This window comes from Hirundo rustica, chromosome Z, assembly GCF_015227805.2.
Source record: "Hirundo rustica isolate bHirRus1 chromosome Z, bHirRus1.pri.v3, whole genome shotgun sequence".
Lineage (NCBI taxonomy): Eukaryota > Metazoa > Chordata > Aves > Passeriformes > Hirundinidae > Hirundo > Hirundo rustica.
In genome coordinates, this window is record NC_053488.1 from 3,723,695 (window position 1) to 3,748,919 (window position 25,225).

The following is a 25,225-nucleotide window of genomic DNA, read 5'->3' on the forward strand; positions in this document are numbered from 1 at the left end:
TGAACAGCTGCAAAACAGTCTGGTTTTGAATGAAAACGAGTTAATTTAAACGAACCCCTCAGTAAGAACATAAAGAGTCCCAGAAACATATTCAATTTGTGAATGCCAGAATTTACTGTAGCTTTCCAAAACACAAACTGAGTTCTACCGTGAGACTGCATTGTCTTTATTCGTGTAATCAAAAGGGGCTTTTTCCACAGGGGCCCCTTCTCCTCTCACTGCACTGGTTAGGCTGGAGCATTACCCAACCTGAGATGCCCTTTCTGAAATATTTGAGATGATACTTCCAGCAGACGGAAAGAAAAACAACGAAAAAGAGTTTAAATATTTGCTTTCGCTTTTCCTAGCCTCCACAATTGGTGGGAAACATAAGGAGAAAAGCATTCAGGAGAGGTCAGATAACCCACACCTGCCAATTTTAAGTGACAGCACTGCTTTTCTCTGTACCTGGCACAAATGTGCATCTAGCTCGTGCTGAGCTAGAGGATTCCTGTGCCAAATTCAGCACCATGCTCCTTAAAGCTAGCAGTAAGTGCGAGGGGTGCGTGAGCTCTGGTGAACTCCCAGCTAAATATCTAGGATATCTAGGATGTCTAGGATGGTGCAGTGCTTATCTGCTGGTTCACCTTTGACAGCCTCCACAGTTTAGCCCTGGATCTACCTATTTTGGACACACAAAACTCTCCCTAGTCTTGAACCACCCAGATCCTGCATTCAGGAATCAGGCATATTTCTGCTCTGCAGCTACAGACCAGAGGAGGAAAGGAGGGCACTACTGTCACTGAGCTTCCCACTGACATTTTTCACAAACACTTCCCAACAGAAGTTGGGAAGCAACTTGTTGCTTGTAATCCCTGCAACAGGCACAATTTATCCTAAAGAGAGACCAACAAACCCTCTGCCCAAATAAATGTATTTTTTGCTAAATGATATTTTTACGAGAAAACGTTCTTCCTACTGAAATTTTCTTTCCAGCTGTGTTCTGTTGAGGTATAAGACGCAACACAAAGGCACTTCACAATATGCTGCGTAACAGTCGCTTTATTGCGAAATGGATATTGAAAGATAGAAAATTTGTTTCACACAGTTCAGCTCTTGAAAGAAATGTACAAGCCATGTTCTGTTTGTAGAAGGGAAAACATGAAATGCAAACTGAGGGCAAGACTGGCCATCTGATTGCGAGGTGCTCAGCTTGTAGAATGGGAGCGAAGAGTCCATCACTATTCATATTGTCCTGAGTATTTCAGTTCAAGGAACCACTTCATTGCTTTTATCCAATATATTGTGCACCTGTTAGGGGTTTTATTTACCTGAGGTTTCTGTTAGTTAGGCTGTAAAGGAGAAGTATCTTGTAAACAGTGATGTTGAATTGTGGGTTTGATAGATTACAGTATTCTGACCTTTCTCCTCAACTGGCAGTGAAAAAAACAGATAAAGGGCTAGGTACTGATAGGCAGAGATCTCATAGCTTCAAAACATTGGGAAATTAGCAATTTTTCAATCTAGAACTGTTTCAAAGCAGCCATTCTGACATAGAGGCATCTTTTGGTTTGAGCTTTTTATACCGTTTGCTTATGTGCTTTGGCTGTGCTCATTTTAAAGTCAGGGAGTTCTTATTCTTAATTATTTCATTTAGCAATACTATGAATGAGGAGGGAAATTATTTTCCTTCACTCCAAGTACTGTGTAACTACAGGGTTTATTTCACCTATCTCCACATCTCACCTTGTTTGACCATCCATGCGAATCTTCTACAAAGCACATTCAAAATATGATACAAATGTCAATGAAGTGCTTTGGAATATTTGTATTATCAAACGGCAAGGTGAGTGCAAAAAGTCAAAATGTTTCCACTAAAAGCAACAGCCTCAATCTCCCTTGCGCTTTTGGGTTAAAGGGACCTTGCCTCCAAAAACATATGGCATCAACTCTGAGAAAGTTCACTGTAAATTTCTAAAATGAAGTATAAAGGAAAAAAAAAAAAATAAACCATTTCATTGAATTTAAACATTAAATTCCGTGCTTGGGCAAATGGAATTGGTTACTTTAATCAGCATTAAGGTATAATTTCCAAAACATTGAAGAGGTGCAGGAGAGGAAGTAATATTTAGGATGCTTTCACAGATCTTTGTTTCAAAATATAAACATTATATGGCAAGCGTAGTCACAACAAAAATCGTAACTCTTCCACTGCCTCACTAAAGGAGTACCTAAATGAGTTCCAAAGTCCTAATTTCTCCTCTCTCTTTGCATACTCATCTGCAAAATTGTAATAATCCTGCAATACTTTAGAGAAATGGTGTAAATATTATTTACTAAGATATTTACTTAGGACTCAAACAATACTAAGCACTAGGTATTATAAATCATGTGCTAATTTCTCTTAAGCTGCAGTAAAGCCTGAGTGAAGTGATTTGCAGGAAATCCCCATTGTGAGCTCCTGTAGTTAATTTTGGATAAGGTTACCTAAGTAAGAGCTTTATGTAATAACGAATCACTCATAGCTTAGCATCTTCTTTTTAAACTAGTACTTGTTATCTCTGCTAAATATGTAACAGACTACTAACTGCATGTCAAGTCACTATACTGCACGTCCCTATACACAGAAAAAAAAAAATTACAAGATCTCTAAGAACTATTTATTACTACTTCTTGATTTTCATGCTTTGGTTGAGAAGACTTGTGCAGAACTCCCTGCAGTTAAGGACCATGACAGAGAATCTGTTCAGAAACTGACGGGGGAAATTATCCTTCCCTAGAGTGCCAGCTCAGCAACACTGAGCAGGTAACCATATCCCTCCTCATTAGGACAAAAGTTAAGCAAGTGAATAACTTGCAGAATGTATTTCATTGCCAAAGCAATGGATAAATGCTGTCTTGGAAAAGGACCAAAAGTACATATAATTTGTTATTATTCCTTAGACACGTTATTTAGACTCACCTCAATCCAACCACACCAAGTTCTGTGTCTCTTACCTAGTCATGGCTGACTTCATGCCACTGACCACTCTAAGGCCTCTGCATTAGGCCATCATTGTACAGAATATATACAGAAGTATCTAAAAAGCATCCCCTTCCTTTCCAAGCCCTTGTGATAGGTCCTTGGTTAGGATTTATCCCCTAGTTTTCATTCGTAGATCTTGTGTCAATGCTTTTCTGCATGTTGTTCAGAAAGCGCACATAATGTCTCGTGAGAGATTTCTGATTTCATAGAAGTGGAATAAATACTCCATCACTTCTGTCTTGCAGCATGAAGCTCTTCCTTGGCCAAAGCAGCTAGTTCTTAGGTGCTTTGGGAAGAAGTCTGGGAGTCGTATTTCCTAAAACTGTGGTTACGAAAAGATTCCCTGCAACGAAACAGATTCATAAACAGAGTTGGCAAATGAAAAACAATCAAAGAAATACCTGTCTCGTGAAAAGGAGCTCAGCTGAAACATGCTAGGTGTTGGCAGGTCAGAGCTGTCATTTCCTCTTCTCCCACCCCAAACTGGGCTTTGTCAAGAAGCATATAGTCATAATCAAAGAACATTAGACTCTTCTGTGCCCGTCATGTGACTAAAAGTGATTATGTTTTCTGTAGTGAAAGGATGACTTCATGCAGCCTAACGCCACATGATGCCATTCCTTTTCTATCTCCTTTCTGGCTTCAAAGGTTGAAAAATCACAAGATGTTTCCAGTAACTTTGTTAGGGTGAGGGGGGAGCCTTATCTACGATGCATTGAAATTACACAAATCCTCTACCCCCAGAATGCAGAGCTTGAGAAACACAGCTAACACTACAATCATCTCCAGTGGAGGTCAGCAAATTTCTTTAATCAGTAATGGAGTTGGCAGTGTATATTCTGGCTTGGTTTTAGCTGCCAGTAAAACTCCCTTTCTCCCTTGCAAAAAATGGTGCATTTTTGTATAGCCACAACAGATAACCCTGCCCTAACTCTACCTTATGCTGTGGACTTTCACTACAGGTTTGTACAGCTCTGGGATCTTCCTCTCAATCATGGGTCTAAGGCTCTCCTTCAGTTTAATGTAGTTTCTTTTGAGCTCCTGATGATATTCCCTCTGGTCAGCAGTAATAAGATGCTTGTTTTTCTCCACTGCTTCACCACACCTAGGCAAAAGGAAAGAAAAAAAAAATACATGACAGATATCCTCTACTTCTGCTGAACTCCCTCATTTTGTGTTAGGTAATTTAAATGGACAAGGATCCAGCTCCTTTAGTCTAAGCATTCCTCTGGTAACTTGTCAAGGCTGAAGTGATAGTGAACTAATAAGAAAGCTCTGTTTTTTCCAAGTACATAAATTGAGATAATTTTTCTTAGATATTAGCACGAGTGAACTGATAAAAAGCAAAATTAATGACTGCAGAATACTGGGCTAGCTGCCTACTTACTATATAAACAGATAATTTTGCAACAGCAATACTTAGAAGCTGTGTCTTCTGAGCAAGACTTGTTTTTATTTAACTCAAACTTATCCTTCAGCAAGGAGTATAGTCTGGACTAAGGAGATTAGTATCTTTGTGAATGTGCTTGTTGAGATTTACAAACGTATCTAAAGCAAAGGACATGTGTCTGCCACTACCACTGTGTCTCCTTGACAGATGTGGTTTTCTTATGAACCGCTTTCTACATAAAAATGTCATTCTACTAAAAATTAAATCAAGGCAATTGTCTGAAATGTTTGATTTCTGTAAGATAAAACAAATGGAAGATCCTGGTTTATACATTATTAGTTTAGAGTGTTAACACTTCTTCCTTCTGAGAATGCAATGCCTACCTAGGCATTCATGTGAGGCAGAAATAACAAGTGTGGTCCAAGTGTTTAAAGTGAGAAATGCCAGGATTCATGATGCTAACTTGCATAGGTAAGTACTCAGATATATGATCATTGCATTATTGCTAATATTGAATGTTTCGATGCAGTTCAGCGTTTCAGTTTTGTTTTACTGACCTCATTATAAACTCTTTGAAGCACAGCCTTAGCTTGTTGTGATGCCGATAAAGTTTGGGGTCTGCTGGAATTTCAGCCAGGAACACTTGCGCTACCTCTAGTGGTCCCTTATAGAAACAACACAGGAAAATGTCAAACCCACCTGCTCAGACTGAAAAAACAGAACACACATTTGTTTAAAGCTGTTTGTTATTTCATGAGTGCAACTACGAAAGAAAATAAAGCTATGCGCAGTTACCATAACAGGATGGGGTTTAGCACCCTTCTCCCCCACCATACTTCCTTTGGAAAGCAGAATTTTTTCTCATCATATCTTATCCTCTCCTGTTATTATTCCTCCTCCAGTCTCACAAAAAAGGGAACAAATTCTGCTCAGCAGAGAGGAGCTGGGACAGCCCTAGTGACAAGCCTGGTTATATATATTGAAGAAACACAGCTCCTCTGTGTCTATGACAAGGCCTTCAGGTAATAAGCCCAGTGCCAAAAAATATCACTCTTTGCAAAGCTGATAATGATACATTATTTCATAACAGATGCTCTGGTTGTTCATGAATCTGTAGAAACTGAGAGTATATAGGTTTCAGAAAAAAAAACCCAAGCTCTGTGAAACTGTGTATAACAACAAGTTTTTGCTCAGCATCATTCCATTTAAATTTTTTTTTTAATTGCCTGGGTTTTTTTGGTGTGTATGTTTATGTTATACCTATGGCATCTCAGCTTTATTTTGGGGCACTCAGGTCTTGACTTCATATGTTGACTCAATTTCCATGAAACTGAGTTTGTGGTGGTTCCACAGGAGAATCCTTATTATTATTCCCATTCCCCAAGGATACATCTGGAATGAACAAAATGGCTGAAATGGCAAACATGTTAGAAATGAAAAATCCTCGGATGCATCCACAAGGCTCCTGTGAGTTTCTGCACCTACAGCCAGGACAGTGCTTCCTGTGAACACTTTCAACAAAAACATATCTAATGGACAGTACACACTGACTAAATATCAAGGGATGAAGTTAAAATATACACTGTGACTAGACGTACTTCTTCCAGTGCAAGAAATAGGAGTGCCAAAAAAAAAAAAGCACAGTGAGAAAAGTACATTTAATCTGGCTTATTTGGGTTCCTTACCTGATTTACAGTGGCTCCAACTGAGCCCTGCAAAACCATCTGGAGCATTTTGGCATCTGGTGGTTCTTGGTTGGTGGCTGCAGTTAGTTCCCGTGTTTTTTTACGCATATCTTCAATAGCAACTTCAATTGGGGTTAAAATAAACTAAGGAAAAGGGAAGAAAAGATGGTTCATTACCTGAATCATGCGTGCAGTTGATCTGTTCTAAATAGAGTATCACTATCATTCTCCTGTTTCAAAAGCAGCAGTTGTGAAACCCAGGAACTCTGTTCGATCTAACTTGGTAGATGGTCATCTTGGTAGATGGTGCAACTGATCCAAAGCTCTCAGCTCAAAGCTCTATCATTTGCTAGGATAGGGTGTGAATCAGATCCCTTGTTTGCATAAATTCATAATTCTAAGTTACTTCACGCCTGGAACGGTGTCACACTTTCTACAGTATAAAGATTCCCTGTCTCTAAACAAGCCTTAAGCCCAGTCCAGTTCTCTGACTGTACTCGTATCCTACTTCTGCTTTATCAGCTAGAAGTATAGCTACGAACAGAGCTCCACATATCCTCCTACACAGCATTAAAGCTGGGAGGTCAAAAGAAGAATGTACGCTGGCTATTGTCTCTTCTCCCCTGTAAATCTCTATCTTGCCTTGTCTGTCCCTTCTGTAATACTCCTGTTTACAGGAGCAATATCTGAGTAATTCAGCATTCTTTTTTTTTTTTTTTCTTTTCTGCCAAGCATAAATTTGGAAATCTTCCCACCCAGAGACTCCTTCAGTCCTTGAGAAATTAGATCTGTCTTCAAAACCCAATATACCTCTTCTCTCTGGATGACATTGATTCTAGTTTTGATGTAGGGGAAAGCATGCATTGTGGTTAGGATGGTGTTCCTCTTGTATTGCTCACTAAGGTCTCCTCTGGGACGCCCATCCATGGTGAAAGGCGTGGTGTACATGAACCGACAGATGTTGAAGTTCTTTTCAAAGTAGGTGACTCTGTCCTTCATCTCATACTCATCAAAATAGGGCTCCACAAAAGTAATCTGTATGTATGCCTAAGGAAAGAGGGAAGAGCCATTTAAAACCCAAGGAATGTAAAAGGAATGGTGCATGTGAAGTATCCCATAGTACGCATTGGCTAGCGGTGGTCTGGAAAAGCACAGAGCTGAAAATCCTTCAGGGATCATTTTCTCATTCAGACCTAACAAAACTTGCATCTAGGTGGACACAGCTCAACCCTGGGGATCAGAATCAGGGCAGGGACCAGAGATTAGGACTTTTAATTTCTATACTCTGTGACAAGCTACCACACTGAGCCTGTCACAGAGGCTTTAATACCCCTGGGCACAGAGATACCAAGATGGGTGGTTTCTTTTAGTGCCTTAGTGTTTGAGCATAAAAGTTGCAACAGGGACCTGCTCTCCTCATTTTTTGTGTGACAAAGCACTCAACCTCTTGGTAGTACTTTCCCTACCTTATTGGGATCCAGCTTCCTTTTGTCTACGGGAGCAGAGTCCTTAATCACTTCCACAGCATCCTCCCCAAAACACTGGCCATAAAATCCCTACAAAGGAAACAGAATTATCCCAAAATTTTACTCCTTAATGCAATGCTAATGCAGTTCTAGAAGAAAGGAGTGACAACCATTTCTGGGCGTTGTACAGTCAGTATACTGCTCCACAAACCACAGCTGGCCAGGGCAAGGCATCTTCTGACAAAGATCACTGTGAGTTGCTCAGACAATCACAGAACTTGAGGTAAAACAATCAGAAGGGAACACAGCAATTCTATAAAAAAAGCTGAAAAGAAACCAAAGCAAATATCTGGCATGCTCAAAAACACTCAATGTATTACAGGCCTGCTTGTAAGAGACATAGCCTCAAAAGAATGGATGACTTAGATAATTTAAAAAGAGTTACTGTGGAAAGGATATGCACTAAGGAAATAATCTATGGTACAAGTCAGTATGTTACTGAGTTTTTTATAGAGCAATAATAATATTAGGACTGTGTGAGTTCATTGAAAAGTGTAATATACCATCGGAGATCATGTTAGCATAATGTTTTACCTTACCTCTAATCTGTGAGAAATCTCAGGGAGTTTTGTAATTGCAGGCTCCTTATAAACAAATTCCTGTTCATCCAAGTCCCCAAATTTGGATCCATAGAAACCAACACGGAAGTAAGTTCCAAACATTCGTTTTTGACCCTGATTAATAAAAAGAAGAGGAAATTTACAATTGTTTCATGTGGACATTTTAGTATTTGGTTGCTTTTTTTTCCCCCAAATGATGTATAACAAAATCCACTAGTCCTACATTTTTCCCATTTCAAAGCCACTTCTACATATCACCAGTGCTGAAGCACAGGAGAGAAAGCATACAAACTAAGGGAACATTTGATGCAATCTAACTTAAAATTTAAGCGGATCATGAAGGAGGTTTCACAAAACAAAATACCTTATTATTTTTAATTCCTTTGAATACATGTAACAAAGTTAAAATTTTACAGTGAAAATTGATAAGAATTTGAAACTGACTAGGCTCAGCAACTAGGTTCTTCTGAAGAAAGAGAAGGGACAGTATGAGTGCTGAGAATTTAGTCAGCTTTTCTTATTTCTTCTGTTTTATAGCTGGAAACACTAGTGAATTAACAATAAAGTTATTTTTCTTCAACAGATGTGGCCAGGTGGACAGAGACATGTTCAGCTAAAGCCATTTTATATTCATCTCTGCTTTTTTTGTATGGAGAGCCTTTTTGCACTGTAGGCTACGCAGGTAGACCAAAGCAGATGGAAGCTTTTGTTTGAAAAAGGAAATGGAACTATTTGTTTCAAATTCTGGTCGGTTGATCATGGAAGGATGCCAGGTACCCACCAAAGCCACTATATTAATCCCTCCCTGCAGCTGGACAGGGCAGAGACAGTTCATGAGTTGACATTAAGGATAGGGAGTCATCATAAACTGGTTACCATCATGGCCAAAACACACCGGACTTTGGGAAACTAACTGAATTTTTTCCAATCAAACTCAGAACAGGATAACAAGAAGTAAAACAAAATTTAAAAACACCTTTCCCCCCTTCTCCTTAGGCTCTAAATCTTCCCTCCCAGTGGCACAGGGAGATGGGAAATGGGGGGGTATGGTCAGTTCATCACATGTTTTCGCTCCCACTGCTCAGGGAGAGGAGTCCTTCCCCTGCTCCAGCCTGTGGTTCCTCCCTGCTCTAGTGTGAGCTCCACATGGGGTCACAGCCTTCTTTCAGGCATCCACCTACTCTGGCATGGGGTCCTGCAGGTGGATCTCTGCTCCCCTGTGGATTCCCATGGGCTGTACAGCTGCACCACCATGGTCTGCACCAGGGGCTGCAGGGGAATCTGCCCTGGTGCCTGGAGCACCTCCTGCCCCTCTTTCTCGGCATCAGCAGAGCTGCTGCTTTCACCTGTTCTCCATTCATCTCTCCTCTGAGCACAACTACATCCAGACAGTACCTTTCTTCCCTTTTAAAATATATTATCCCAGAGGTGCTGCCACTGTCACTGATGGGCTCAGCCTCAGCCAGCCTTGGCCAGCAGCTGGCATTGGCTCTGTTGGACATGGATAAAGTTTCTAGCAGCTTCTCACTGACATCAGCCTTTTAACTGTCCCCCTCCACTATCAAAACCTGGCCACACAAACCCAATGCACACATGAACCGTTTTATAACACCAGTCTGAAACAAACAGTGCAACCCAGCAATGTGTCTTGAGAACAGTGCCTTGCCTCACAAGTACCTTATTAATAATGCTGTCAAAGGCCTTCTGTAGCTTGCTGTGTGTCAAGGTGAGCTTCCTGAAGTCTCGATGTGCTTCCAGTATGGGGATGACAATTTTGTACACTTCATTCACAGTTTCATACAAACCTCCCTTTGAATATATATTAAAAAGAAAAAAAAAAAAAAAAAAAGAAAGAAAAAGAAAAAAGGGAGGAAATAAATGACTCTTCACGCTCTCTGAAAAGAAACTGTATCTCCATCAATGGCTTGGCTGATAAGGGGATTTATGGACTCATCTGTTAATCTGCTATGTTGCTTGTTCTGGTGTTCTGAAAACCAGTAATAGTAAATGGGCAGTTCTGAACACCAAACAATGATCTGGATGTAATTTGGATCTCTGATCTGTTGGGCTCTCAAGCCCAAACTCCTGTGTAAAGCCCTGGATTCTGCCTCAGGGCTACAAGAAACAGAAATGCAGGTTAGCAGCAGGAAATGGATTCATTTGTCTTGTATGGCTCAGGGCAACCAGAGCTGTGTCTGGACAAAGGGACACAAGGGGTATCTTTAGAGATGCTAAATCATGAGTTCTTACATAGTAAGTGTAGATTATGAGGCTCATGGTTGTATGCTGTGTAAAAGTATAGGAGTATCTCTCACAAGCCTCTTAAAGCATATACTTTATGCAGTATCTTTTTTTTAGACGTACTATCACATGGTAATACCAACTGAGACAATCACTGCCTGTTGACATTGGTCTGCACAGTAGAGGTGGGTATGTGGCTGAGCTAGGCTGAAACAGCTGACTGAGGCAGCACCTGGACAGCCAAAAATGAGTCCTCTTGTTGTTGGAGTGTGGCAGGTCTGTGATGCCTGGTTTAGCAGTACTGCACTGTTTCCTCATGTGCAGGAAACGAAGCTGTGGATCTGCCTTAGGTAGCCCACTATCCATTCCCTCCTGGTGGATCTGGTCCTCACCCACCGTGCTAAAGAGCTCTGCAGCTTGTTCCAGCAGCCCGACCAGTCCACTTTCTGAGAAATACCTCCCAGAACATATGCCATCCTCATCTGGAGACAAAACATCGTCTGAAACGGCAGATTCCTCCAGCACATTGGATGAAATGTTCTAAAATACATCACAGCACAGAAATAAAAAACCTAAATCAACTGTACATCACAAAGATTGAGGAAGAAATAGTTTCAACATATTTAAATGATGGGAAGAGGAATGAGTTTTCTCAGGTGCAGTCAGGGGACAAAGGTTACACTATTTTTTGAAAGTGAAACTAACATCATAAATCTCCATAGATGGCAAATCAGGAATTTCACTGCAGGAATCGTGAATCTTCTTTCCAGCCTCAGGTTTAAAATGCAGACTCCTGTAGGTGTCAAACTGGCTTTACTGTGGTGGCTGGATTTCCATGGAGCTGCAGTGAGCTCAATCCCCAGTACTGTTAGGGTCACAAGCAGTGTGCCCCTCCTAGTGCTGGCACTTGGGGGTAGGAAATTCCAAACTGCACTCCAGATCTTCTGCCATCTGCTTGAATAAATTGAACTTTCAGGTTTTTATTCACCTTTTTCAAGCAGAGGAGAAGTAGGACACAGACAAGATTGCTCTAAAAACCACAGTAATTGATTGCTTCTTCTTGGTTCATCCTCCGCCATACTACACTTTAAACCTGAAGAATTTACTCAGTTTCTTTTTAATGATATTGACAATATTGTGCATTTAAATAAAACTAGATTAAGCCACTCTTTTGAGATTCTAGACCATGAAATATTATGTATACAGTTCTTCAGGACTTCTTTGAATAAATGACACTGGGTGCCATCAACATTAAAAATTTTATAATATATAGAAACGTGCAAAGTAACAGCAAAATGCATGTACATATAGTATGAGACCGGGCATATGTAAATCTCAGCAGCAGCAGAAAGGCTAAGCTTCGATCTTCTGTTAATTAAAAGGAGTTAAATTAGTGTCATAGTGTCTCATTTCAGCAGAAACTGGCAACGACAATCTGTCTGAGTGTAGGACGGATGCCAGCTGGCTAGCTAGCTGAGTCCTTAAAGGCATCTTTGTAAAATAGCAGAGACACTGAGGGCTGCTACTATTGATCAGATTTCAGATAAAGAATTGGCACCACACACCAGTAGCAACACTGGGTTTCCCCCCTGGGTTTTATGAATGTATTTATTTCTCCATGAGTGAAATTTGCTCCAGCCATGCTGCCATCACACTGCCCAGTCTGCACATCACGTCAGCGCCACTGGAAGGGTGAGCACAGCCTCAGAACAGCATTCACAGGAGTTAAGAATGCATCTGAATTTTGGCCAGAGGAAGAACTACAGCACATTTAGCACACCTGTGACAATTTTTACTGATCAGTCTCATTGGAGAGTGCCTTCAACCAGACTTAAGTTCACTGACATATACCTGCAGAAACTCACAAGCCATTAGATTAATTTCTGGTTTTCCTTTTCTGTAACAGTAGCCATTAAGGATAGTTTTCATGTGACTCTGGTGGCTTTTAAAAAATTTTATTTTATCATTTAATTTAATTTAATTTAATTTAATTTCCTTTTGTAGCAAAGAGAAGAGCGTCTAGAAAGCGATTTACATACAAAAGTAATGAGGAAGTCACGGACACCAATTATCCCTTCTCAACCTTTAAGCCTCTAATAACTAACGTCAGGAATGTATTCCCATGTTTTACAGTCCATGCACTCTAGGAGAAGAGAGCCTGCATAACATACTCTTGGGGATTGCATCTTTTGCAAAGTGGGCATGCCTCATCCAACTTTAGCCTTCATCTACCTTTCATATTGAAGAATTTTACATATCCCTTGTATATTAAAGGCAATACATAAATCACCATTTATTTTATCAGCAACTATATTGAATTTCACAAGCCTAGTTTTCATTAAGGAAGAAATACTTCTGCAAACTCAAAAACCCCTGTGATTCCCCAGCCCTTACCACCACGTTAAATAAGCCCACGGTAGCCTGCAACACAAATGCCCAAACAGCTCAGGCAAATTAGGCTGTTGCTGAGCTGTGTATCTCAGCAGGTAGACACACACACACACTAAATAGTTGCCTGTGTTAATACAAAGTGGCTTTAAAGTCAGTCACCCTAAGCACTTCATACTCTCACTAATTCTACTTTACTGCTTGTGAGGGGGATTCAGTGTAAATATGAATTAAGATCAAAGGGAATTCCACTGAAAGTGACCCCACTCTGATTATGAGGGATAATTTTGATTGCATAGAGGGAAGCATTTTGTCTGGTACAATATAAGGAAAAGTATTATTCTAGTGACAGTCAGTTTTATGGATGCTAACAGACTCACTGCAGAAGATCAAAATCAGAATTGATTTGATCCTTTGCTGACTCATTTTACTCATCTGTAAAAAGGAGATAATACTTTCGCTCATCCAGAATAATATTTTTATTCACATTACTATCACCCTCAATTCCACTAAATGCATATCACCAATATTAGTTGATCTCATATCTAAGCCAAATGAAGAAAAAGATCACAAAAGAGAGTCAGTGAGAGAGATCTGTAACTACAGGTAAAGTCAAGATAGTCTGCATAGTATTTCCCTCTTTTAACAAGGTCATCGGAATAAGATCTTCACAGGTGCTACAAAACATAAACCTTTTTGTAAAGAATGGGAAAACTTTTCTTGAAAGCTTATGTAAAAATGCAAAGGGTTATTGTAGTTAATTACTGTTATTGAGTAAACTGAAATTCAGATTTGTGCTGTCAGATAAAGAGTTGTGTAACTGGGTTCTCGTCATTAGGGCATTTTATTACCTCTCTCCTATGGGGCAACTGTTTCTTTGGCAAACACGTAGTCACACAAGCATTTGGATGAGACAAACTGATTTGCTGCTTTTAAGCTCCTAAGTTTTTGCCTGCCTAGTGCCTTGTACGATAGACTTCGACTCTCTAACATAAATGAAAACATATCCATTTATAGCAATCTGCATAATTTAGGAGCAATGGGAGGAGGAATTGCATCAGGGTCAAGTGTGTGAGCTCACAAGCACTCAAGGCAGCCTGGGAGCAGGATGACACTGGGGAGGGAATGCAGATTTCACTTAGATCCAAGTGATGATAGTACCTAACAAACAGAGAGAAAAGAAGTAAATAGAAGTAAGGCATGGAAGTTAGAAGTTTGAAGGTATACAAAACTGATAAGGGATGCAAAATGGCAGAGGTATACATCCATAGCCAGAAGTTTGCCATTAAAAAGAGTATATACAGCTATCTTGATATTAAAGAAAGTCAAGAATAAACACTTGTCCATCATCTAATGGCTAAGGTGGAATTGCAAATACTAATGCCCAACAAACTAAATTCAATGCAAAATGCTAAGTGGCTCAATTATGTTCACATTTACTCTTTTGAAGGGAAAAAACCCCAGGTAATATGGCTATATCAAGGGATGATGAACGCACCAAGTATTAGTGTTAAGTATTTCAAACTCACTTTGACAATAAAATGTGCTGCACCACAGATCAAAAAACCTAAGCAAAAGCATATTCAAGCAGTGAATCCCAAGCTGCCACATGTTTTAGAAAACTGGGGAAGTTCCAGAAGATGAAATATGTTTTGGGGATCATCTATTTCTTTAAAGTGTACAAGGTGAGCAGATGGTGGTAGGTTTATCAGACTGCACCCGGACAAAATGGTGGAAATACTGATGCAAAACTATTAAAGAAGACCTTAAAGGTGCTGTGCATAGCCTGAATCAACACCAGACTACACAAGCCTGATACTTTCTAAAAAAAGGGATTACAATCTAATAAAGGTAATAATGTCCAAACAGTAGATGCCTATATAATATCTAAGGTGAGCTTACAAAACATTTCCACTAATTAGTTTAAATAATTTACAATTTACTTTAATCATTGCAGCCAACAATTTACTGGTTTCAGGAAATAATGACAAAAGAGAAATTATCAACACATAGCAATAAATTAAGGGTTTGGCCATTTTTATCTTTAATAATGTGGAGAAAAGAAGCACTAAAATAATTGAATTTGCATATGAAGTCAGTTCAGGTAAGGGTATCCAAAACTGCATAATATGATAAACTAAGTGTGTGTGTGTGTGTGTGTGTGTGTGTGTGTGTATATATATATATGCATTTTAAAATGTCTAACTTTAACCACAAAGACTTAGGCTTTCATCTGTGTGATGCAGAAAAGTAAGGTGAAAAATGAAATGCAAGAAAACTGTCTGGAAAAATCAGTTTATTACTGAGTAAAGAGCTCAACAACGCCAAAAGAGCCAGAGAGATAATGCGAGTGCTACGGCTCATGCTGAAAGAACTTAGGAGACATTTTTACTTGGAAGTACTGGATTGACTGCAGTGATTGTGGTATTCACACAGGGTTTGGTTAGCAACTTGAGGGCAGTCAAAGGATTGGAGAGCATGCCTGAAAGAACTGAGCAGCTCCAATTATCTAGATTACGAGAAAGAAGTTTGAAAGATGCATCTGTCACAGCTGGTAAGTAACAGCCCCAGAAAAAGCATGCGATAATGGAAGGGTTCTACTCGGCAAACAAGAGATTACAGTATCAAACTGCTGGAAATAGAAGCCGGAGACCTCCATGGTTAACACCCGCCCCATACACGCACCTCTGCTGCGTTCAGCACAAGAACAAACACACACACCAGAGCTGCCTCATGCCGTCAAAGCCTTTTACCTGGAAGCTGACACTGCCCACAGGGAGATAGTTCCGATCCTCGAGCATGCTCAGGTACTCCGCCACCAGTGCAGCAGCGTGCACCAGGCACATGGCTGCCTCTGTGTAGCACTTCCTCTTGGTGTGCTTCTCTGCCATGTTCTGCAGCCAAGTCAGCCTCAGGTCTGGTGATGTCTGGTATCCTTTTGCAATTCTGAAAACACAAGCCAGAGAGCGGGTGTGAATGAGCGCTTCTCAAAGTAACAAGAACGCCTTTATAATTCTTCCCTTGGGTTGAAGGGAAGAAGACATCTCTGTCTTTATTCTATATGATTCATTAAACAGAAAGCAAAATAAATGGCTAGGCAGTGCTGGACAGGAGACAGAGGGGCTATGAGGAAAGTAAAACTGCTGCATCCAAGACACTTCGGTGTTCCTGACTCTTATCTTTGGCAAAATCTATGCCCACCTCCCAGAGGCTGCACTGCAATGTGCTCACTGCTGCAGCCTGGGCCTGCTGTGACGGAGCAGCTCTGCTGAAGAGAGAATGGGCACAAACAGAACACAGAGAGCTTGTCACAGCTTCTCCCTAAAATGCTAGCTCAGCTCACCTCACAGCAGAATTTTCTCAGTAGCAATTATAAATGGATTCACCTGTACATGAGGTCCATCAGCATCTCTGGATCTTCCTGAAATTCCCTCATTTTCACCGTGTCTGACAGGATGCTGTTCAGATTACACAGTAGCTCCTCTACCTGAAGCAATGCAAAGATCAATGTGCAATTCTGAGGTGGTTTTTTTTCCCTTCTGGAAAAACAACAGCATCTGCACTACATGATGTTACTCTCTTTAAGCCTCTTTTACCCAAGGAAATGTCAGGATGTTTTCTTCAGCTCCATGCAATGTAGCAAGGACTGCTGACATAGTAAACCTTATATACACACACATTTTAATTAATCAAAATGAGCTGAAATCCTTTGATCTATTTATTTCTGAATGAAAACAAAAATCAAATATGCTAATAGAGTTTGGCTTTAGTTGATTTTTGATCTGAAACCAGATGCTTTTGTAAGTCTTCAGAGCAAAGTCTTCAGCGCAACCTGAGTTATTCTAAGAATTTTAACAAAGTATTTGATAGTTGTCTGAAATGTTTTTCATTATTGCTGATAATGAATAATGTTGGCAAAGAGAGAGGAGTTTCCCAGATGGTCCTTGTCTGAAAACATAACAAATCAAATTCCATTTTGGAACTATTAGAGGGCATAGTTCCTGCTGGGAACTAGGAGAAAGCTGTACTCAAAACCAAGTGACAATTCTCCTGTAATGTGATTCCAGGGGAAATTTTTAAGAGTTTATTTTATGGAATAATATCCACTTCTTCCCCACTTATTATTGTGCTAGGCATAAACATAGGCAATAACCTCTTCATCCTTATTTTTACTGCTCTGGAAGACCAAGATCTAGAACCTGCTTCAAGTCAAGCACAGCCCTATGTGAAAGCTCCTGATAAAAGCCACAGATGCCATAAAAGATTTAACCTGAGTGGGAAATGGTGTTGCCTGCATATCTGTGTCTTCCTCTGCATACGCCAGGATGGTTCGCAAGGATCGCCGAAGGAATTCCTCATTAAACTCAGGGGATTTTCCAACCAGAGAAGCCAGCGACATTGTCACCTGCATCTTCACCCTTGAAAAATTCTTCCAGAAGAAAAAAAACAAAGACATGAAAGAATGGCTGCACTGCAGTATCTATCTCCTCTACGAAGCAAACTCACCTCCACCTGCCCAGATTGAGTGCAGATTCACTGCTCACATAACTGGCCTCTGGTGCATCAAACCTAAACATGTTTTACCCACTTAAGCCAAAGACCCCTAATTCTGACCTAATGTCTGTACTTTGGTGCTAGAATGTTCCTCGAAATATGCATGCTTGCTTGAGACAGGAGAAAGGCAGAAGCACCCTCTCCCCCTTTGCACAGGCCAGTGGGCGTGTGGATCAGACCACACACAGGAACAGATGAGGAAGAATGACTGGAAAAACACTCTGGAAACAAATCTGGGAAGCAAAAGGCCTCTAGGAGCCTCAATTGGTGACGCACTACACCCTGATGATCTTGGTGCGTCTGCAGTTCATTTTCCTTCTGCAGAGCTTACACTATTTACATATTCAAGACTTTTAAAGTAATAAATAGTGAAGGAAATTCTGTGCAAGATCAGATGCCATCCAAAATGCTAATGCATATCCTTTTGTGCTAGAACTTTGTTAATCTACATACATAATGTATTTTGCTCCACGTGTGTGGTAAAAATCAGAGCCTAGTCCTAAGACCAAGGAGCTGGTGAAGAATTCCCATTAATACAAGTATATAGGAGTTCTACTGAGGTTGCAATTGCATCAGAATAGAACTAGAATGAGTAGTTCTGACACAGGAATGAAAGAAAAAAGAGCATTGCTTATGCATTGTATAGTCTCTGTTGTCAGAGACCTAATGCTGCTCTGTTTGAAGCTGCATTTACAGATACTGCAGAACAAATCACATTTACTGAATCGAAGCAATGAACAATAGTTAAAGCTACTCTCCCCCCACACTTCTAGCACATCTCTTGGCTCAAATGTGTGAAACAGCAGACCAGGTGACTGCAGATGCATTCCACTTGCTGCTGCAACTTCAGTCTTTGTTTCATTTGATCACAAAAAAGGTGGCACAAAATATTACACTCAAAATCTTACACTGGTAGAGCTGAAGCTGTATCTCATGAGGAGGTAAAGAGTGGCACATGCTTGAGTCCGTGTAATATCTATGCTGCTGCTGCAGTGGTGGAGAACTCTTTGACACAGGTCAGCACACTGTTCAACCTCCTCTTCAAACAGCAAATCTCCAAACTAAGGGAAGGAGAAGAAAACATTTATTGCTCTCATTTCTATCCATTAAAACATCATTATCTTAGTGTTGGGGTCCAGAAAAGTCACAGGGTTCAGAAAAATTCTGGAGTTTTCAAAAACTACATTTTATACTTCTTTTATTCCAACTTCTGATTCCTGTGATGCTGTAGATTCCATTTTTAAGATTTTCTACAGGAAAGAAAGGTTTGAAAACAGCCTTTGTGTTTTGAAAAAAAGAGAAAGAGACAGAATAAATTCAGAATATGATGTCTCCAGGAGTTTTTGAAAACATCAAATATTGCAAAATTCATGGAAGCATGGAGATTTGCTATTTTCAGAATTCATAATGAGTCAAGAAGCATGCAAATACTTCCTTAAGTATATGGAGCAATTCTTAGCTCTTTGCACCAACACCCTTCCCTTCCCCAGGCCTCCAACATGTTCTTGCTCCTGCGGTGTGTCACAAAGCTTCCACTGCCAAAGTTTTCATGCCATACCCTCCTTTACAGTGTCTTCACAATGCACACAGTAGGCAATAAACTCAGAGGGCAGGATGTCTGTCCACAGAAACTCTCACCAGAGACAGCAGAGATGCACCAGTACCTGATGTACATACACAGGACTGATAAAGGTGTGTGAGTGTACACAAGGTATTGTTTTCAGTTTGCAGACCCATTTCCCAGTTCTCAGCCTTTCTTCAGTTCATTATCTCACTGTTTTGTGTTTAATTTATACTACAAGCCTGCTGGCACAGGTTTTTATCGCTTTTATTTGTAAAATAACATCTATATGCCTACAGTATAATAGAAATAATTGGAAGGATTGCTTAATGAAATACAGAACCGAGTCAGCTTAACTACAAGATCTATTTCAATGAGAAAAACAATTGCTTCACAAAATTCATTACTCTAATTGGAAGTTAGCTTTTAAAGATAAAGTAAAATGAAAACATAATTATTAGTTTCATAACTATTCAGATATCTACCCTGTAATTAGGCTTTGTCAGCCGATCTGCATCTAAGAGGAGACAGGCATTAACTGGACAGGAGTATCTTGTTTCTTATTTGTATTTTAGAGTAGTTTAGGGAAAATAAACATTTCATGGAGTCTTCCTTAGTGGAGCTGCTTTTCCTTGTATGAAAATGAACCTTAAAAAGATCTTAGAGTCCTTATGAAGCACCCAACCCATTATGACCTCTATGATAAAAAAAAAAAAGACTTTGGGTCAATTTCTGTCCTCATATATATTTTGAAGTTTGTGGGGTGTGGTTTTTTTGTTTTGTTTTGTTATTTTTTTGTTTTGTTTTGTTTGTTTTTTGGTTTTTTTCTGACCTGGAGTTTTTCTTATTGGTTATACAGAAGTAGAAGAGAGATGAGGATTTGGCTTAGTTTTCAGGCAGAACAACGATGTCTTAGAATCTACTTAGAGTTTTGAAACCTATCTTAGAAACAGAAACCTAAAATGATGCCCTCAATGTCTCGTGAGTTTTGATTTCTGATTCTCTGAGTTTCTTGATTCTTTTTATTTGTGCTGCCCATCTGATTGGAAACTAGCCATTCTGATATAATAATTTAAGTTTGACTTTATGGAGTTCTTGTGCAGTTCCTGGCATTAAGATTCCTAATTAAAATCAGAATGTATTAAAATAAAGTGTGTGGAATTGCTTACCTTTTTATTCGTGAATCTTCCATGTTTACAAATAGACTGCTATACCCATAAGATTATTCAGATTTAATTATTTCATCTTGTGTGGTCAGTGAATTAACCTAACAACAGATGTAGGAATCCTGCAACAACCCTATAGGTAGTAATTTGTATTTACATATGGAAAACGTATTCAATAAATGTCAAAGAAAAGTGGTAAGGGGATGAACAGAGCTCTGCTCTAGAAATGCTGTTCTGTTAATTTGACTGGAATCACAAAAACAAAAGTACAGCAAGAACATACCTTAGCAATAAGGGCTCTCAGTGTGGCAAAGCAATGAGTCAGGTAAGTGGTGCTCTGATCATAGCCAAGAGAATTTACCAGGACCTTCAAAACTCCTCCCAAGAGATTATCTCTGCATTCTGCTGCAAAGCTTGCCTACATAGGAAGGAGAAAAACAATAACTGTGTGAAATAATTCAGCAATGAACTGGCACACAGGAATGGAAGTTCTGCTCTCCAGCCCATGAGACATCCAGGGGTTTGTTGCTCCTTCATTTTTAACATCTGCTCAGGTGAATTTTCAAAGCACTTTTGTAGTTACCAAGAGGACAGAGGGGAAAATGTCCCAAACATTTTCCAAGTTCCAAAGACTCTCCAATGCATTTTTTAAGCTCAGTAAGCTTCTGCAATGATCTTTGAAGCTCCCTTTCTGTCCTGTGGTGGGCAAGCACCATCCTTTCCCTTGCATCCTTGATATCCTGAGCACCTAGGCTAAATATTCATACTGGTCTGTTCTGAATCAAACCCACAACCAAAACACTGGGGAGACTAGGTGCTATGAGTGATGTCATGTGAAAATAATTTCCAGTACACAAGAAGTCTAGCAGATAAATGCTTTTCTACTAACAGATTTTCAAGCTGGAGAAGTTTTTTCCTTGCTACCTATGAATTTTTTTTTCTATTCAAGACTATATAAGTTTACAGAAGATCTCAAAATATTTTGCACTGTCTCAGAAGCAAAAGGAAAAGGTAATCTTGCTTCCACTGGCTTCTGAGGGAGCAGAGATTGGTACTAAGCCACCTCTATTATTTCTCACCTGAATAATGTTCTCTTGCATATCAAGAATGATCAGGTTAGCTTCAGTTGCCAGGTTTCCACTGATCAGAGCTTCCTGGTCTAGCTCAGCTTTCGTCCTGCAAAAAGGATTTCTAATTACAGCAAGCAGAGGGTATCCCAAGAGTTAGATGACCTGCTGTTTAAATAAAGCCAGAATGCAAATGCATACCATTCCAAACGATCCCATAAGAGCAAACAATGACAGTAATGTTCGGAAGTGTTTCTTAAAAAACTACGGAGTGAAATTAGGAAAGCTGCTATAGTAGAAGAGCAGTCACAAAGGGGATTTTTGAAAACTAGGCTTCTAGACAGTTTGGATAGATGCTTTTCTTCCTTAATAGTCATCTGTATAATGCCTACTCAATATCATGTTCAGTTGAGTAAACTATGCTCATGTTCGTAAACTACACTGTAATTTCTGAATGCATTGCCTGTAGCAGGATACTAAACTCCAAAACGGAATAATGGATAACTGATCTGACAATTCCACAGTAAAACAGTAAAAATAGTAGACTAGACCAAAGAAGAAATTGCTTCAGTGGCATAGAAGCATTGTTTAATGTAGGCAAATTTAAAATTAATTCCTGTGACTGCTGACAACAAAAAACAGCAGGTCCACGAAGCAGTATGCCAGGCTGTGTAAGAGAGAATTGAAATATTGATAAAAGACAGGAGATAGAGCTAAGGCAACACATGATACCTTCTTAGCCGACACTTCAGGACAAGGTCTGGAATGCAATTCCTCGGCAGCTGAATAAGCATAGGAGCAGCTAATAACAAAACTGCTTTTTCACACATCCCTTCTATGCCAGAAACACAAAGAGGCATTTTTTCTTTTTCCTAAGCTGCTAAAAAAGGTGCTGTTGCCTGGCTAGAGGTTGATCTCTAGAGCCTGAGATTAGATCCTGTGACTCTGGCCAAGGTTCCTAAGGTGCATTTCTGTGGCTGGAGCAACACCCTTAGAATCACCCTTCTGAGTGACTTCAAAACATGTAGCTGCTCTACTACATCCATTTACCCAAAAATAAAACCTGAGGAGCAAAGAGCCACCCTTTGGTGCACAAACAGATAACTCTGAGGGCTGAGGCTAAGAAAGGAAATCAGGGAAGTCATATGCTTATTAACTACAATGATTCAAAGCAACAAAAACCAGAAGGGACTGCTAAAACTTTAGTGCTATAGTAAGGGCAGAAATCCCAGTAAGAGTAAGAACTGAACAAATTTAGTGAATTTAAGAGGTGTTTGCACAATTTCCACTGAGCTTTCTACATTAACCATGTTGACTGGATCTTCTCTGGCATGACACATACCTGCTGCTACAATCCCAAAATCCCAACTCCTGCTAATAGAGCTTCTCTATATTAACATAGCATGTCAAACCTAATCTAGCTTATCTGATTTAATGTGGCAAAACATATACCACAGTACTGTATAAACTGAGGAGTCAAGACCAATACCAAAATAAACATAGCAAGCCTCTGTGGTGTATTTGATATGACTCTATCACTAACGTTTGCCAAACTGTTAATAAGAAGGAAAAAATGTATAGATAGCTATTTAAAATTCTCTTTTTAGTGTTTGTGACCTCTTTGTTGTGTCATAGCAACAGCTGGATATTTCTGCCACATAAACATTTTTTTTTTTTTTCTTTTTCTTTGACAAAAGAAGGACAGGATTAAAACTACTGATTTTGTAATAAAACACCATAGGAGAAAGAACAAAACATAAAAACCCCAAGCAGCTTGGTTCTAATAAAAACTGTATGCATTAATTAAATTACTTACTTGTCTTGTCTCTCATTTGCCTGTCGCCACTGCGTCTGCTCCTTCCTCCAGCGCAAATTTTCATTTACCCCTGCTGCTCTGTCATTCCCTAAGAGTGCAACATATGTCAGAGAGATTAAAACAAAAGGGGACACCTGAAGTCTCATAGCTCACTAAAAGGAGATACATTTCTGTAGCAGTCTGTCAGAACTAAAACCATTCAGCTTACAGGTTGAGGGCCCTAGCAAAAAGACTCATCTTTTTTTTACTTAGGAATTTTAGAGCATTAATTTGCTTAATGTCTACAAAAACCTACAAAAACCAACTCACAGATTTTAAATTTATTAAACGAAGCCACATTTTTTGCTATGAACAATTTGTTTTTAGCTATGGTTTTGATAACATTTCTTGCCTCTTGATTAGACACTAACATAACATTTTAGTATATCTTGAAACTTCTTTCTTGGCTTCATATTCTTCACACGAGAAGAGCTCAGTCCTAGCTACACCCTGGACAGCTGAAACCTAATGCTGTTTTCATCCATGCAAAACCAAGATGGTCTGCAAAGGAGTGGACTGTGAGTGAAGAGGGCGTGAAATGGACAAGAATGAAAACGCATAGTGTGAACAAGCCCAACAAACTCATTTATGTCTACAGCCACTTGAATTCCTCTCAAAAGGCATGGGGGGACAAGGGTATGGGATACCAGCTGGTATTCTGCAGCGCTTCATCATTTCTCCTCTGGCTCCTTCTCCTCTCAGTAAAGCCTCTTCTAATCGAGCTTTCACATCTCGTGACTTCTGGAGTGCTTGGGTGCTAACTTTATCTGAGCTTTGCTTGCCCTGAAAGTAAAGGTAAAACAATCAGCACCAACACCTCCATTTTTGATCATGACACCAAATTACATTTACAGAATGAGACGCAACAGGAGAGACCTGTAGAAGGGGCAGAAAGCAATGGATATGACTGATTAATACATAAAGTCTAGTAAAAAAAGTTGCAAATGAGGAAAGAGGTACAGTATGTACTGCTAATAGAAACAGAGAGGTAGTTCAGTACTGCAGAGAAAGAAACTAAAGTTCAGAGAGAAGGTTATTTGGTCCACTTTGGACCCTCTCAGAGAGAAGAGTGCTGACACCAAGTCCCTGCTCTTAACTAAAGAGTCATCCTCAGTGTCCTGTCCAGTACTTACAGAAGCTGTCAGTATAATTTCCTCAAATACCCAGATAAAAGAAAATAATTAAGCCACTTAGAACACCTTCATAGGACTTCCTCAAAAGTTTCAGCAGCATTTTGCTTGAAGGCTATTGTTAGTTATTTTACCTGAACTAATTTGTCTAGATTAGGTAAGTGCTAATTTAACCACTGTCAATAACTAATTTCACCTGGACAGCTGGAATTTAAGGAAAAACATTGATCCAAACCAGGACAACAAAATCACTTGTTTCACTTACCTTATACTCAAAGCACGAAACACAAATGAAGAGGAGGTCTAAAATCCTGTTCAGCTGCATGGATGGAAGGTCTGCAACCCATTTCTGTATTAGTTTCTGATCAGCATTTTTCATGATCCAGAGGAAACATATTAAAAGATTTCGAGTAGTATCAGGACCTAAGGTGGCATTTTGTCTGTAGGGCTAGGAAGACATAAAGTCAATTAAGAAAAGAAGAAAAGAAGAGGAAGGTCACTTGGGTGAAGTAATCTTATTTAAATTTAATTGGAATTGAATCTCAGGACTGGACTTCAGTAAATTTGACCTCTTACAGGTGATAGTTACTGTAATTTTGACTGTATGTCTAATTAATGAAAGGACCAACTGAATGCAAATGAAAGACTAAGAGAAGCACCAGTTTGCTTGTATAGTAATTTCCTCATAAAAAAGTAGAAAAAGATTCTGTAACCATTTGTTTTCTTCCTGCCATGCAGTTGTGTCAGCCAAATTGCACAGTAGGTTAAAAAAAAAAAAAAAATTATATATATATATATGAGGAAAGACCATACACAGAGAAAAAGAAGCATCTGAATCCTAGATCCATGGACTCAGGTAAGACTAGAATTGTGGGGCTGCCACGCTGGCATTTGCTGGTCTGGAAATAAGCCTAGGTTTAGTGTGGAAACAGAAATAGGCATGTGGGAGAAAAAAAGTGAACAATGTATGGTAAAATAGCAATTAAATAACTAGAAGAGGATAGGAGAAGATGACAGAAGGCCTATGAGGGATCTGTTGGTGTTGGAGGAAACAAAAATGCAGTTTCTCGTGACTGTAGCTATTAGTGGCAAGAAAGG

The 25,225-nt window shown here is 39.6% G+C and overlaps 1 protein-coding gene across 1 annotated transcript in view; it reads right to left on the reverse strand.

Annotated features, from left to right (window-relative positions):
• Positions 1-1,081: 1,081 nt before the first annotated feature.
• Positions 1,082-25,225, reverse strand: part of DOCK8 (dedicator of cytokinesis 8) — a 44,965-nt gene continuing 20,821 nt past the window's right edge. The window contains 18 exon segments of the mRNA XM_040089791.2: positions 1,082-3,347; positions 3,942-4,109; positions 4,952-5,058; positions 6,080-6,223; positions 6,890-7,126; positions 7,546-7,635; positions 8,145-8,279; positions 9,843-9,974; positions 10,803-10,946; positions 15,548-15,740; positions 16,181-16,281; positions 17,065-17,223; positions 18,257-18,409; positions 20,359-20,493; positions 21,155-21,251; positions 22,959-23,046; positions 23,645-23,780; positions 24,393-24,575. Of these exon segments, the coding sequence (XP_039945725.1) occupies positions 3,233-3,347; positions 3,942-4,109; positions 4,952-5,058; positions 6,080-6,223; positions 6,890-7,126; positions 7,546-7,635; positions 8,145-8,279; positions 9,843-9,974; positions 10,803-10,946; positions 15,548-15,740; positions 16,181-16,281; positions 17,065-17,223; positions 18,257-18,409; positions 20,359-20,493; positions 21,155-21,251; positions 22,959-23,046; positions 23,645-23,780; positions 24,393-24,575 (2,517 nt within the window). The 3' untranslated portion in view covers positions 1,082-3,232.